The sequence below is a fragment of the Ranitomeya imitator genome, chromosome 1 (genome assembly GCF_032444005.1).
Source record: "Ranitomeya imitator isolate aRanImi1 chromosome 1, aRanImi1.pri, whole genome shotgun sequence".
NCBI lineage: Eukaryota > Metazoa > Chordata > Amphibia > Anura > Dendrobatidae > Ranitomeya > Ranitomeya imitator.
The window spans coordinates 507,868,421-507,884,327 of record NC_091282.1 but is presented as its reverse complement, the minus strand read 5'-3'; the positions used below and the strand labels follow the sequence as shown (position 1 = coordinate 507,884,327).

Here is a 15,907-nt window from a genome sequence, read left to right as displayed (position 1 = left end):
AGGGAACGCATTCCCTGCGCATTTCTCCTCTATGTCACTGTCACTACTGACAGCAGCATCAGAGGGGTTACATGCCTGCAATTGTGTGTATGTGAAAGCTTTTTTTGTACCCACTCTTGTATAAAGGCCAGCTCTATGGAGTCTATGGCTTATTGTGGTTGTATGGACTGATACTCTAGTCTCTGCTTGAGAACTCTGCAGCTCCTAAAGGGTTACCTCTGGTCTCTCTGGTGCCTCTCTGACTAATAACCTCTTTGAAAAATAAATCTTGCCAAATCAGACAAGTTGATTTTCTGGATTTGTTTTCCCATTTTGACTCTCTAGTTTATCAGTGGGGGCCTGCTGCACCCTGCTAGGGCATTTGTCATTTGACAAGGTTTTAGTGAGTCTGCTTTTCATGATGTGTGTTTTTTTTCAGTTTTTCTATGTTAGCTGTTTTTGATATTAGCGTAGGACTCGCAAGTTAATGAGGACCCTTGGCGTTGGGTTGCGATCTTATCCATTTTGGCCAAAATAGTAACCAATACCTCATTTAATGCATTATATGCATTACAATTTTTTCATCTTTTCATTGCACTTTTTATAATTTTTTTTCAGGGTGCTGCAGGGCCCCTTCATGTTGGCTTGTTTTATGTATGGTGCATTTATAAATAGTGCTGGATGCCCCCTGGGCGTGATCAATAGGTTGTCCAGACACTGTGCATCCCACCTATCTGTGTGAATAGTGTCTTATGTAAGCCTTACCTGTGTGCATTTTTGCTACTAGGCAGCCAACCCCCCTAATGTTTTGGCGAGTGGGTGGTTGCTCTCATCAGTAGCTATGTGCCTTTCTGATCAAGTCCTATCAGTTTAATTAAGCACAGCTGGACTACAATAAAGGAGTAGAACCATCTCAAAGAGGATCACAAGGAAATAGACGACATGTGACTTAAATATGAGTGTCTAACAAAGGGTCTGAATGCTTATGACCAAATGAACTTTTTTGAATTTACCAAATGGCTGCAATGAAACAAAGAGTGAAAAATGTAAAGGGGTCTGAATACTTTCCATACCCACTGCATGACTACAGGCCTCTCTCAACTTTTTAAGTGGGAGAGCTTGCACAATTGGTGGCTGGCTAAATGCTTTTTCCCCCCACTGTATCTGAAAAGCCTTAAGTTAAAGATGATAAATTACCATTTTATTGTAGGCAATATATATCTACTATATAATTGTTCAAGGGGTACTTCCATCTGTCCTTCTGTCTGTCTGTAACGGTTATTCGTTCGCTGATTGGTCTCGGCAGCTGCCTGTCATGGCTGCCGCGACCAATCAGCAACGGGCACAGTCCGGAAGAAAATGGCCGCTCCTTACTCCCTGCACTCACTGCCCGGCGTCCGCATACACCCCTCCAGTCTGCCCTCACACAGGGTTAATGGCAGCGGTAATGGACCGCGTTATGCCGAGGTGCAATGCAGTCCGTTACCGCTGCTATTAACCCTGTGTGACCAAGTTTTTTACTATTGACGCAGCCTATGCATCGCCAATAGTAAAAACATTGAATGTTAAAAATAATTAAAAAAAATAAAAAATGATTATATACTCACCTACGCCGCCTTTCCCGCTCCTCGCGATGCAACCGACACGTTCCGGTCGCACGGATGGTCTGGCAGAAGGATCTGCCATGACGTCACAGTCATGTGACCGCGACATCATCACAAGTCCGGCGCGCCTGCGCGGAAAGGACCTGCCATGACGTCACGGTCATGTGACCGCTACACGGTCATGTGACCGCGACGTCAGCACTCCCTGGGACCGGAAGATGCCGCCTGCACCCCACACAGGCGACAGTGCTACAACGCGCCTGCGGACGGTGAGTATGTGTTTATTTTTTATTTTTTTAACCTGTGTCATACATGGTTGGGCAATATACTGCATAGCTGGGCAATATACTACATGGGCTGTGCAATATGCTACGTGGCTCTGTACTGTATACTACGTAACTGGGCAATATACTACGTCACTGGGCAATATACTATGTGGCTCTGTGCTGTATACTATGTCACTGGGCAATATACTACGTCACTGGGCAATATACTATGTAATTGGGCAATATACTATGTGGCTCTGCTGCATACTATGTCACTGGGCAATATACAATGTAACTGGGCAATATACTACGTCACTTGGCAATACAATGTAACTGGGCAATCTACTACGTGGCTGGACAATATACTACGTGGCTGGGAAATATACTACGTCACTGGGCAATATACTACGTCACTGGGCAACATACTACGTGACTGGGCAATATACTACGTGGCTGGGCAATATACTACGTGACTGGGCAATATACTACGTGGCTGGGCAATATACTACGTGGCTGTGCAATCTACTACGTGGCCGGGCAATATACTATGTGGACATACATATTCTAGAATACCCGATGCGTTAGAATCGGGCAACCATCTAGTATATATATATATATATTTATATACACTGCTAAAAAAATATAAAGGGAACACTTAAACAAAAGACCTTCAAAAATATATAGTAGACTCTGGAGTTGTGGCATATTGTTCTACTGTTCAGAAATACCAGCACAGATATGGCCTTAATGGATGAGTCATCAGAAGTAAACTTCTCTTGCATCCTCACTATAAAATTCAGCATCAGAAGTATGCAAAAGAGAATCTAAACAAGTCTGAATCAATCTGAAAACAAGTGGACCAATGAGGTTAAAATAGAACTCTTTGGCCCCAATGATCAAAGATATGTGTGGAGAAAATAGGGCACAGTATTTCGGGAACAGAACATCTCACCAGCCATTAATCATGGGGGTGGATCAATCATGCTTTGGGTTGTGCCGCAGCCAATGGCACGAAGAACATATACTACGTCACTGGGCAATATACTACGTCACTGGGCAACATACTACGTGACTGGGCAATATACTACGTGGCTGGGCAATATACTACGTGACTGGGCAATATACTACGTGGCTGGGCAATATACTACGTGGCTGTGCAATCTACTACGTGGCCGGGCAATATACTATGTGGACATACATATTCTAGAATACCCGATGCGTTAGAATCGGGCAACCATCTAGTATATATATATATATATATATATTTATATACACTGCTAAAAAAATATAAAGGGAACACTTAAACAAAAGACCTTCAAAAATATATAGTAGACTCTGGAGTTGTGGCATATTGTTCTACTGTTCAGAAATACCAGCACAGATATGGCCTTAATGGATGAGTCATCAGAAGTAAACTTCTCTTGCATCCTCACTATAAAATTCAGCATCAGAAGTATGCAAAAGAGAATCTAAACAAGTCTGAATCAATCTGAAAACAAGTGGACCAATGAGGTTAAAATAGAACTCTTTGGCCCCAATGATCAAAGATATGTGTGGAGAAAATAGGGCACAGTATTTCGGGAACAGAACATCTCACCAGCCATTAATCATGGGGGTGGATCAATCATGCTTTGGGTTGTGCCGCAGCCAATGGCACGAAGAACATTTAACGGGTAGAGGAAAAAAGGATTCAGTGAAATTTCAATAAATTCTTGATGCAGACATAGCACCATCTGTAAAAAAGCTGAAGTTAAAAAGAGAATGGCTTCTACAAATAGATAATGATCCTGAACTCAAGTCAAAATCCACAACAGATTACATCAAAAGGTGCAAGCTGATGGTGCTGATGGTTTTAGAATAGTCCTCACAGACCCCTTATCTAAATATGATTGAAAACCAATGGCTAGACCTCAAAATAGCAGTGCATCCAAGATGGCCGTGGAATCTCACAGAACTGGAAGAATTTTAAAATCCCTCAAACAAGAATTGAAAGACTCTTGGCTATTTTTCTCACCTCACTTCACCAGATCGGATTACAAAAACATTTGAACACAGGCTGTAATGTTGCAAAATAGGTACAAGTACTGAGAATACTTTTGCAACCCAATATATATTGGGGCTGAATACTTTCCCAAGGCACTGTACATGCAGTGCCTTGTGAAAGTATTCAGCCCCCTGGAATTTTTCAGCCTTCTCCAACATATCATGCTTCAAATATAAATATACCAAAAATAAATTTTTGGTGAAGAATAAATAACAAGTGGAACACAATTGTGATGTTGAACAAAATTTACTGGTTAAATTTTTGAGGAAATTCAAACACTAAAAAGTGGGGCGTGCAATATTATTTACTTTCAGTGCACCAAACTCACTCCAGAAGTTCATTGTGGATCTCTGAATGATCCAATGTTGTCCTAAATGCCTAATGATGATAAGTATAATCCACCTGTGTGTAGTCAAGTCTCCGTATAAATGCACCTGCTCTGTGATAGTCTCAGGGTTCTGTTTGAAGCACAGAGAGCATCATGAAGACCAAGGCACACAACGGGCAGGTCCGTGATACTGTTGTGGAGAAGTTTAAAGCCAGATTTGGATACAAAATGATTTCCAAAACTTTAAACATCGCAAGGAGCACTGTGCAAGCGATCATATTGAAATGGAAGGAGTATCATACCACTGCAAATCTACCAAGACCCGGCCATCCCTCTAAACTTTCATCTTAAACAAGGAGAAGACTGATCAGAGATGCAGCCATGAGGCCCATGATCACTCTGGATGAACTGCAGAGATCTACAGCTGAGGTGGACAGTCTGTCCATAGGACAACAATCAGTCATACACTGCACAAATCTGGCCTTTATGGAAGAGTGGCAAGAAGAAAGCCATTTTTCAAAGATATCCATAAAAAGTGTCATTTAAAGTTTGCAACAAGCCACCTGGGAGACACACCAAACATGTGGAAGAAGGTGCTCTGGTCAGATGAAACCAAAATCGAAACGGTATGTTTGGCATAAAGGCAACACAGCTCATCACCCTGAACACACCATCCCCACTGTCAAACATGGTGGTGGCATGCGTGAGGTTGGGATGTGATTAATTTATATGTGAACATGTGTATTTTATATAGATAACGAGTTCAAACAGCTGCAATTAATACATGTAATGAGTGCAGAGTAGAAGAGCTTTTCGAAGGAACACTGACAGGTCTGTGTGAGGCAGAAGTCCTATTGGTTGGTAGGTGAGCAAATCCTTATTTTACGCAAAAAAATGCAATGTATTTATTTAAAAATTGTACAGTGTGATTTTAATTTTTTTTTTAAAACTTAAGTCAGCTGCAGTAAAGGCCTGGCAGAGGAAACCCAGCATTTGGTCTTTAATTTATAATAAATCTACTTTATCCAAATACTTTTGAGCCCCCGAAATGGGGAGACTTTGTGGAAAAATGGTTGCAGTTCCTAAACATTTCACAGCATGTTTCTGGTCAACCCCTTTAATTGAACCTGAAAGTCTACACTTCAATTGCATCTCAGTTGTTTCATTTTAAATAAAAAATAATGGCATGCAGAAAACAAATCACAAAAATTTGTCCACTGTCCAAAAATTTCTGGACCTAACTCTAAAGTATATACTGTGTAATACATATACACTTGTATACCTTTACTCTATGTTACATTTTGAAAATGTGATACTTCCATTTCATTTGGCAGTGTAAGGTTATAGGAAGCACATTGTTCTTTGGGGTGGTGTAGATTTTCAGATTGGCTGGTGTGGCTGATTTTAGTTATAACGACGCTCCAGATGTTTTATTTATTTCCCTTGCAGAAAATGGCTTTTGACAGCTAGATACAACCAAGTGACCTCACAGAACAATTAGAGAATGCTTAGCTCATATTTTGCTCAGCGATATCCATGAGGTTTAATAACCGCATTACTTTCCTTTGTCTCATTAAAATGTTTAAAAAAAAGATCTGTTGCCATTTATTTTTATACATTGCATGGTCAAATTTAACAGAATAGATACACATATCCATAAAAAATAAAAATATATGAACAATTCCATTAAATAACATGACTGTGTGCCGTCTAGCTTCAAAGTGAACAACACAATGAGCTTATTCCTTTTCTTTGTCACATTAAAATATATTTGCAATGCAACTTTCCATAAAATGTAAAATGAAGTATACTTTAACATTACAGCCATCATGGAGCAAGTCAAAGGGTGTGTGGAGCAGGCTCAGGAGCAGAGCCTGCTCCACACTAGGCAGATGCTGGAAAATCTGAAAATACGTCATCTGTGTCTGACCATATAAAGGCCCCTGTCAATCTCTGACAGCGGCACTTAAGTGGATGTGACGGACAGTGTGAATTTGTCCTTATGCACATGTCCATGTAAGCACTATCAAAATTAGGTTTTAAGAGATAAGTTCCAGCTCAGAAAAAGATAAGATAAAAACAAAGCAGATCTTGCTGTGGTGACCTACATTTAGGAGTCGCTAATATTCAAGGAAAAAAAGAGTTGAACTGAAACATTGGAGATCAGCTAAGCTGACTTGCTGACTGTGTATAATGATAGCTAAAAGATTTATGAATTCAGCTCTGCCCTCTACAAGCTGTTGTCAAAACTCCTGGGAGGCAAAGGCATTCATAATACTGCTGTCAGAACGTTCCTTGGCCACCATCAGGCACCAGGGTCTGGGCGCAACTGCTATCTCTGCCCCCCTGCATCCTTGCACATTTTTCCATGACTAAAACTCAGGAACTATAGAAAATAATTAGAGTTAAACATTTTCAAAATGAATTGACTTTTTATAAAAGAATAGCTAGATATAAAATGCAAATATGTGCTTATAAATGACCATTAAATACCAGTATCGACACCGATTAAATAAAGGATTTATGAAACAAGTGACAACTGAGATATTAATCCATAAATTATTATGTATTATCCTGAATATCTTAATAACACCTGTACGTTAGTTGTGACCTTGTGAAACCATTCTTCCTTCGCAGTGCTTGCCAGGATCATAAAAGCGCCAGAATCACAGAATGTAACGTTTGGCTCAGAAGTGTCTCTGAGGTGTACAGCATCCGGTATTCCTGTCCCTTCTATCAGGTGGTTTGAAAATGGAAAATCTGTAAGTATATTTCACTGATTCTGAACTAGTACTATTGACACTTGCTCACAGCCACATACTGGTGCTTCTCGTAAAATTAGAATATCATCAAAAATTTAATTTATTTCAGTTCTTCAATAAAAAAAGTGAAACTCATATATTATACAGAGTCATTACAAACAGAGTGATCTATTTCAAGTGTTTATTTCTGTTAATGTTGATGATTATGACTTACAGCCAATGAAAACCCAAATGTCATTATCTCAGTATATTAGAATACTGTATAACACCAGCTTGAAAACTGGTTTTAAAATCCAAAATGTTGGTCTGCTGAAATGTATGTTTAGTAAATGCACTTAATACTTGATTGGGGCTCCTTTTGCTTCAATTACTGATCAATGCGGCGTGGCATGGAATCGATCAGCTTATTGCACTGCTGAGGTGTTATGGAAGCCCAGGTTGCTTTGATAGATGCCTTCAGCTTGTCTGCATTGTTGGGTCTGGTGTCTCTCATCTTCCTCTTGACAACACAGAATCTATGGGGTTAAGGTCAGGCAAGTTTGCTGGTCAATGTTTTTAAATCAGGTATTGGTACTTTGACAGTGTGGGCAGGTGCCAGATGCTGGAGAAAAAAATTTCCATGTCCAAAAAGCTTGTCGACAGAGGGAAGAATGAAGTGCTCTAAAAATTTCACGGTAGAGAGCAGCGCTGACTTTGGTCTTGATAAAACACAGTGGACCTATACCAGCAGATGACCTGGCTCCTCAAACAATCACTGATTGTAGAAACTTCACACTAGACCTCAAGCAGCTTGGATTGTGTGCCTCTGCACTCTTCCTCCAGACTCTGGGACCTTGATTTCCAAATGAAAAGCAAAATTTACTTTCAGCTGAAAATAACACATTGGCTACTGAGCAACAGTCCAGTTCTTTTTCTCCTTGGCCCAGATAAGAAGTTTCTCACATTGTCTATTGGTCATGAGTGGCTTGACACAAGGAATGCGACACTTGTATCTCCTGTTCGGGAAATGTCTGTGTGTGGTGGCTCTTGAAGCAATGAATCCAGCAGCAGTCCACTCCTTGTGAATCTGCCCAAATGTCTGAATAGCCTTTTCTTCACAATCCTTTCAAGGCTGCGGTTATCCCAGTTGCCTGTGCACCTTTTTCTACCACACTTTTTCCTTCCACTCAACTTTCCATTAATATGTTTGGACACAGCACTCTGTGAACTGCCAGCTTCTTTAGCAATGGCCTTTTGTGACTTACCCTCCTTGTCGAGTGCGTCAATGACTACCTTCCGGACATCTGTCAAGTCAGCAGTCTTCCCCATGATTGTGGAGCCTACTGAAACAGACTAAGGAACCTTTTTAAACACTTAGGAAGCTTTTGTAGGTGTTTTTGTTAATTATTCTAATTTACTGAGATAATGACTTTTGGGTTTTCATTGGCTGTAAGCCATATTCATCAACATTAACAGAAATAAACACTTGAAATAGATCACTCTGTTTGCAATGACTCTATATAATTTATGAGTTTCACTTTTTGTATTGAAGAATAGAAATATATTAACTTTTTGATGATATTCTTATTTTGTGAGAAGCACCTGTAGTTAAAAAATGAACATAAATTAAAATGTGTTGTCACATGTGTTTGCAACAATTCACGGAAAACTATAAAAAAATATGCAACTGTATGCAAAAATTTTAATAATAAATACTTTTATAAACAGTACTTAATAGGTATTCCAGATTTGTTTCTATCAGTTTTTTCAGATGTGGCTGTGGTGAGGCCCCCTTCTGCACTATTTGCACCATTGTTATGATGTACAAACTTACCCCAATAGTCTATGCATGTCACCACATGGAGTTTTTATGGTTTCATAATATAGGCCCATAGGCAGTCGTTGTTCTGACATAATAATTTATAGAGGGGAATAACTCTGCTATACTGTGGAGGACATTTATCATTGCATTTGCTTCAACTTTTTTTGTGCAAATTGTGTAATTTTATTGTTAAAAATGTGTAAGCAATGGGATTTATTAATCAGAGATCAGGAAAAAAATATTAGATGTATGTTGATGATTCTGAATTGGTCAAGGCTACACTCAAACACCTATAAAGATGAAGCTATTCATGGTGGGGAGGTCAATGCTTAAAGGGAATCTGTCATTAGGCTCAACTCTACTAAACCATTTACATGGGCATGAAGGTCATAGGAAGCTGAATACAATGACACCTTTATATCTGCAACCCAATGTCTTATTCCAGAGAAATCCACATTTTTTCTTATATGTAAATGAGCTGATCCAGGCTATGGGCCTGGCACTGGTCTGCATGAGAATCTGCTTACAGAGCTTATTGTAAATAAAGGGAGGTATTACCAGTGTGTGGCATATAAGTGACACAGAACAGTAGAACTGAACGTTGTCTCCTTACAAACACATTTGCTGCAACTCTCACTGCTCTTGAAATAATATTGTAACACTGGCTGCCTGTGAGATGGATGCTGAAGCAGTGAGAGGACACCTGCAGGTGAGTTTAAAGGGAAACTGTTAGCAGATTATTGCTATGAAACCCGGCACAAGCTTAATATAGGACAAAACACTCTGATTCCACGGTTGTAAAAACAAAAAAGTGAAAAACAAGCTGGGGCACTCACATAGAATATTTAAAAATCATATACACATACCCTATATACAGGGTGGGCCATTTATATGGATACACCTAAATAAAATGGGAATGGTTGATGATATCAATTTCCTGCTTGTGGCACATTAGTATATGGGAGGGGGAAAACTTTTCAAGATGGGTGGTGACCATGGCGGCCATTTTGAAGTCTGCCATTTAGGATCCAACTTTATTTGTTCCAGTGGGAAGAGTGTCATGTGACACATCAAACTTATTGAGAATTTCACAAGAAAAACAATGGTGTGCTTGGTTTTATCGTAACTTTATTCTTTCATAAGTTATTTAAAAGTTTATGACCACTTATAAAATGTGTTCAAAGTGCTGCCCATTTTGTTGGATTGTCAATGCAACCCTGTTCTCCCACTCTTGAAACACTGGTAGCAACACCGCAGAAGAAATGCTAGCACAGGCTTCCAGTATCTGTTGTTTCAGATGCTGCACATATCGTATCTTCATAGCATAGACAATTGCCTTCAGATGACCCCAGCATCTGAAACAACAGAGTTTTTTATCTCAGGATTTGTAAGACAAAACCAGGAGTGGGTGATAAATACAGAAGTGATGACGTGTTTCTATTATACTTTTCCTCTGATTGTTACATTCCTGGTTTTGGATTACAAACAGTGAGGTAAAAAACTGACCAAATACTCAATGTGTGCACGTGACCTACGGAAAATCTGCAGCAAAAACATAGATGTTGAGTATTTGGATGCAGAAATTTCTCCACTGGCAGGTAAAATGCAGCGTGCAATACGTTAGTTTTGGATGCATTTTTGTGTGTGTTTTTTGCTAGTGTTCTTTCAAGTTTTTTTTGTACAGCATTGAATGCTGTTTGTAGCTTAATAAAACTGGCTGAAAAAAAGGAAAAAAGGTAGTTAAAAAGCTAAATATATACTGCTCTATGTGATTAATTCATTGACTAGATGTTAGGGCTAGCGGAACGCACCAAATAATAAGACAGATAGAGTATGGTGCGTTCGCAGCCTGGGGTCCACCGTGCAGAGATGGAACCTGCTGCCAAGTAATGACGGACTATATGGCGGTACTCATAAGTATACACACGTGGATTAAACTTCACCCAGCGTGAAGGAAGCGTTCCTGTTGCGTCACAGGACCGCGGTACCGCACATAGAGCGCGAGCAAGTAGTCAGCGAACTCAACCCCAACTAGGATTGAAGTCCGATTAGACCCTTGCTGGCACAACACCGCAACTGGGTGTGTAAGGAAACTAAATAACAATATAAAGGCACAAGAGTGCATGCGGTGCCGCACTGACGAACGCCACTAACCACCCAGGCTTGGGTAAGGAAAGCACAGAGGAAGTGCACGGCGCCGTACTGGCGGTCACAGCAACTGGACGCTGTAATGTGTGATTCGTGCTGTAGGACAAGTCGGGCGCTAGATAGCAACCATACACCTTCCGCGAACAGACACTCAATAGGGTAGGGGTATCCAAGGACGACTTGCACTCACAACATACACACATTAACAATTGTACACTAGCGCATGGCTGTGCGGTCATGTGCAGTTTATATAGTTGCAGGACAGGAAGTGGCCACAGAAACTTTGCCCTTCCAAGACCTGCCAAGAGGACCAATGGAATGTGCTGCAGAGCCTGAGCACATGACCCTCGATCACCAACGGGAGATCTTGCCCTGGGCATGCTCAGTGTGTGCAGACAGACAAGGACTTAGTCCCAGAGAAGTCCGCTCGCTGCTGACCAGCACTGGCTTTAATGGCAGAAGCTGAAGAAGCAGCAGTAACTCTCTGTACAGAGTGAGAGTGAGCAAGACGCTGGGACCGACGTCCCTGCTGAGCAGACTCCACTGCGGCTGGATAAGAATGGGAGACCGCAGCGGAGATGGCTCGAGATTCCCCCTGTGCAGAAGCGGGAACTCGAGACCTAACACTAGATAAATAAATTAATTAAAAAAAATTGCTTGGGGTCCACCCTATTTTTTTTAAAAAGTGCAGGTAAAACAGACAGTTGCTGGCTTCTATTATCAGGCTGGGACGGTCCATGGTTATTGGCCAGTCCCAGTCAAAAACGTAGAAGACCGCAGCTGCCTCAGAATTGACATGCCAGAATAAGATTCTCCAATTCTGGTTCTTTACCATTCTCATCCCAATTGCCCTGGTGCGGTGGTAGTTGGGGCAATATATGTGGTTGATTACAGCTGTGATTTGTCAAAAATCACAGCTGCCATCAAGCCCAGTGGTTAGTAATGGAGAGGCATCAGTCTGACACTCCCATTACTAACCATGTGGGTAAAAAGCAATAAACACACACAGAAAAGTCCTTAATTTAAACAACAAAATGAAAACAAGACACCCTTTTTCACTAATTTATTTACTAAAAAAAATCTCACTACAAAGTTGTTGCAATACAGCAGACCGGCATGGGACGGATCCACCATAATCCACATTGATGTTGGGGATCCGCTGTAATCCACATCGTAATCCACATCGATGTCCCACATGAGCCCAGTCCAAAGTTCCAGAATATAGAGCCTCGTATAGAAAGTGGGGCTTCACAGGCTGTCTTACCAGCACACACTGCTGGATCTCGCAACACTCAGCGATAGCCGGCAGGGTCTGTGACCAGCGCTGATGTCAGTAAAATTAACACGGGTCACAGACACTGTCGGCTATTGCCGAGCACTGCCAGATATGGCAGTGTGTGCTGATGTGACAGCCTATAAAGCCCCGTTCTCTGAATAGGGCTCAATATGCTGGAATTTTAAATGGGGCTAGCCATGATACATTCATGTGGATTAAGGCAGATTCACTGAACTAAAGTGGAATTTTTGGGGGGGAAATAAATTGGTGAAACAGGGTGTCTGCTTTTTTTTATATAAAGTATTTTTCTGTGTGTGTGTTTATTGCTGTTTACTTACAGGGTGTCTGACTGACACCTCTCCATTACTAACCCCAGGGCTTGGTGTCAGGGACAGTTGCTGACATTAACCCCTAATCCCATTACATCCTCACCAGGCAATTGAGATGAGCGAACATTAAGTGCCAGAATTGGCACATCAATTATGCAGCTGCTGTGGACTTGTATTTTTAGGCTGGGGATGGGCCTCCCCAGTCTGATAATATAAGCCCACAGCTGTCTGTTTTTCCCTTAGCTAGTTATTAAATTAGGGTGAATCCAACGCTATTTATTCTTAGAAAGCTGTTGGGTATCTGCTGGCTATTTCTCTATCTCTCTGTATCATTGCTGTACAAAAAACGCAATTAAAATCACAATAAAAAAAGAGGCAAAAACACAACAAAAAAGCAACATGTGCACACAGATGGGAGACTTTCTGGCTACTGGAGTTCCCAGCTTCTGGGACACCTGGAGGCTATGAACTAAGGTTACCAGAATTCTCAGCCTCCAGATGTTCGAGGCACTCCAGGTACCTCTCCTAATCTGTCTCAGGTACGCAGAAACATATATGAACTCGGGCTCCATTCAGACTACTAGGCTCAGGATCCTCATGTAGAACTGTTACTGATTTTGACTCAGGTTTCAGGATTGTCAGGCAGAAATGTTACTGACACAAAGGGACAGCACTTATTCAGGCACAGCCGGAGCGGCTTCAGGGTTCAGGCTCCACTGATGTGGCTTCAGTGTTCGGAGACTGGTTGTAGCAACCCGGAGACATGGAATACATGTTGAGGATGGGCCGCACAAGAACTAGGGACTTTGGGTTGAAGACTGGCTGCAATAGGACCAGGGATTTTGGGTTCAGGACACTGGCCACATCAGGTGCAGGGACAATGGGTTCATGACTAGCTGCATTAGGACTGTGGACTTTTTGATTCTGGACTGGATGCACTAGGGCCAGGGACTTCAGGTTCCGGATACTGGCCACACCAGGACCAGTGGACCTTGCAACTTCACTGGTAGAACACCACAGTACCTAATGACTCAATGTGTTGCTCGGCATCTCCTTGTTGGAGAGATTGCCTTTTAAACAAGATGCCTCTCAGTTCCCAGCTATTGGCTGGGAGCCATCTTGCAGGTGAACATTTACACTAAATGACTCTCAGCTGACGGTATTTTACTTTATGCACAAGCTGCCCCTTTAAGAACAGAGGGAGTGTGCTTGTGTGCGCCATAGGTGTGCCACTGTGACTCAAAACAGGAAGGAAGCAGGGAGCATGTTGCGCACCCAGGGCAGGGAGTATGTCGACATTCCTGCATGGAGAAGGAAGGGGAGTGATGTAGGTGTGCTGGCAATAGCATTACAATGTACATGTAGCAGAGGTAAGTCTTCTGCTCTGAGCATAACCTCAACAAAACTCCTGACTGGCAGCTTCTAGTGTACACTGTACATAATCAGAAAGCTTCTGATCAGTAATGGAGGCAAGGTTACAGATTCGTCTTACTACCTGGCAGATTTCAGACTATACAGTAAATAGAGTAAACTTTTCATGTTGTTTAATGAGGGGGATCATTTAGATCTAGACAGGTTAGGGGCATAGATTTCAACCTCAACAATAAAATGTTTCCGAATTTAAATAGTTAAAGTTAGAATAGGTTGGACCCCACACCATTTTTCGGGGGATCTATTTTTCATAAGCAACAAAACAAAGCAGACAGCTGGGGGCTGATATTAATAGACTAGGAAGGTCCATAGATATTGGCCCCTTTCCAGCATAAGAACAGCTCACAGCTGTCTGCTTTCCCTTTGCTGGTTATTAAAAAGAGGGAGGACCCCACATCATTTTTGTCATTTATTTATTAACAAGAACAGTAAACCACTCAGGCATGGAACTGCTCCACTCCTCACTTGGACTTCTGCCTCCTGGTTCCAGTTTATTATTTTAAATATTTCTTTTATAATTCAATGTAAATTTAAATAATTTCCTTATCCACATTCGTTTGCAGGCCAATTGTCCTTTTCTTACCTCCATTTTGCTTCCTTTTGCATCCCCCTTACTGCGACCTTTTTAAAGCCATTTTACCACACCAAAGTTCGGGTCCCCGTTGACTTATATGGGGTTTGGGGTCAATATCGGGTCAAATTCTTTGTACCCAAACTGAATTTTTTTACTAAAGTTCAGTCAAACCCGACAAACCTAAATATCCACAGGTCCTTTTATGCCTAGTCAACTTATTTGCTTGAATTTGATTAACCCCTTTAGGAATGAGCAATTTTTCACTTTTGCGCTTTTGTTTATTCTTCCCCTTATTCCAAGAGTCATGACTTTTTTATTTTTATGTCAACATAGCCGTGTGAGGGCTCTTTTTTTTTTTTGGGGGGGGGGGAGTTGTACTTTCGAACATTAGCATCCATTTTATTATATGATGTACTGGAAAGTTGGAAGAAAATCCAAAGTGTGGTGAAATAATAAAAAATAAAAAAAGTGCAATTCTGCAATTGTCTTTTGTTTTATTTTATTTACAGCATTTAGTTTACAGTGAAAATCCTGGAAATACTGTATGTTTATCTAGGTCAGTACAATTACGGAGATACCAAACATGCATATTGAAAAACACCAGCACCTCTGATCGGTGGTAAAATTATTACCACCAGTCAAAGAACTGTGGTTACCACATAGTCAAATGTGTGAGCCAGTATCTGTGACCAGCAGTTAAAAGTTTGCCGCCAGTCACAGACATTGGCTGATGACAGAGTATTACTCTCATCAGCCTATGCCTGCTGTCACTGATAACAGGAAGAGCAGGCACCGCTAATGGGAGTATTCATCAGCCGGGACCAGTACTATAAAGAAATAAATAAAAACAAAAAAAATGACGTGGGTCTCTTCTATTTTTGATAACCTGTGCAGGCAAAACTGACAGCTGTAAGCTGCATTCCTCAGCTGTCAGCTTTATCATGGCTGGTTATCAAGTATAAAGGGGTCCCAATGCCATTTTTTGAAATTATTTTCATGAATAATTTTTAAAAAGCAGAACGGGATTCCCCATCTTTTTTACAACCATCCAAGCTAAAGCAAGACAGCTGGGGGCTGGTATTCTCTGGCTGGTATGGGGCCATGGATATCACCTATTAGATGAGCCAATTCTGGCACTTTTCCCAGCTCTTCCCACTTGCCCTGGTGTGGTGGCAAGTGGGGTAATGGTTATGGGGTTGATGTCAGCTGTTTAATGGCTGGATGCTTATTTGCAGCAAGTAAGGCCTTCAATAATGTCCTATTTCTAATATGTAAACAAATATAGGTTTACTTGTTATGTCTCATTTTCTACCTAATATAATGGCTCAACCACTGTTAGTATTGAGAAATCAAAGTTACAAATTA

General features: G+C 41.1%; 1 protein-coding gene across 1 annotated transcript in view; it reads left to right on the top strand.

Moving 5' to 3' along the window:
* The window catches only part of MUSK (muscle associated receptor tyrosine kinase), a 331,368-nt gene that overhangs the window by 178,516 nt on the left and 136,945 nt on the right, over positions 1-15,907 (top strand). Inside the window, exon 6 of the mRNA XM_069745513.1 lies at positions 6,859-6,983. Within this exon, the coding sequence (XP_069601614.1) occupies positions 6,859-6,983 (125 nt within the window). The remainder of the gene's footprint in view (positions 1-6,858; positions 6,984-15,907) is intronic.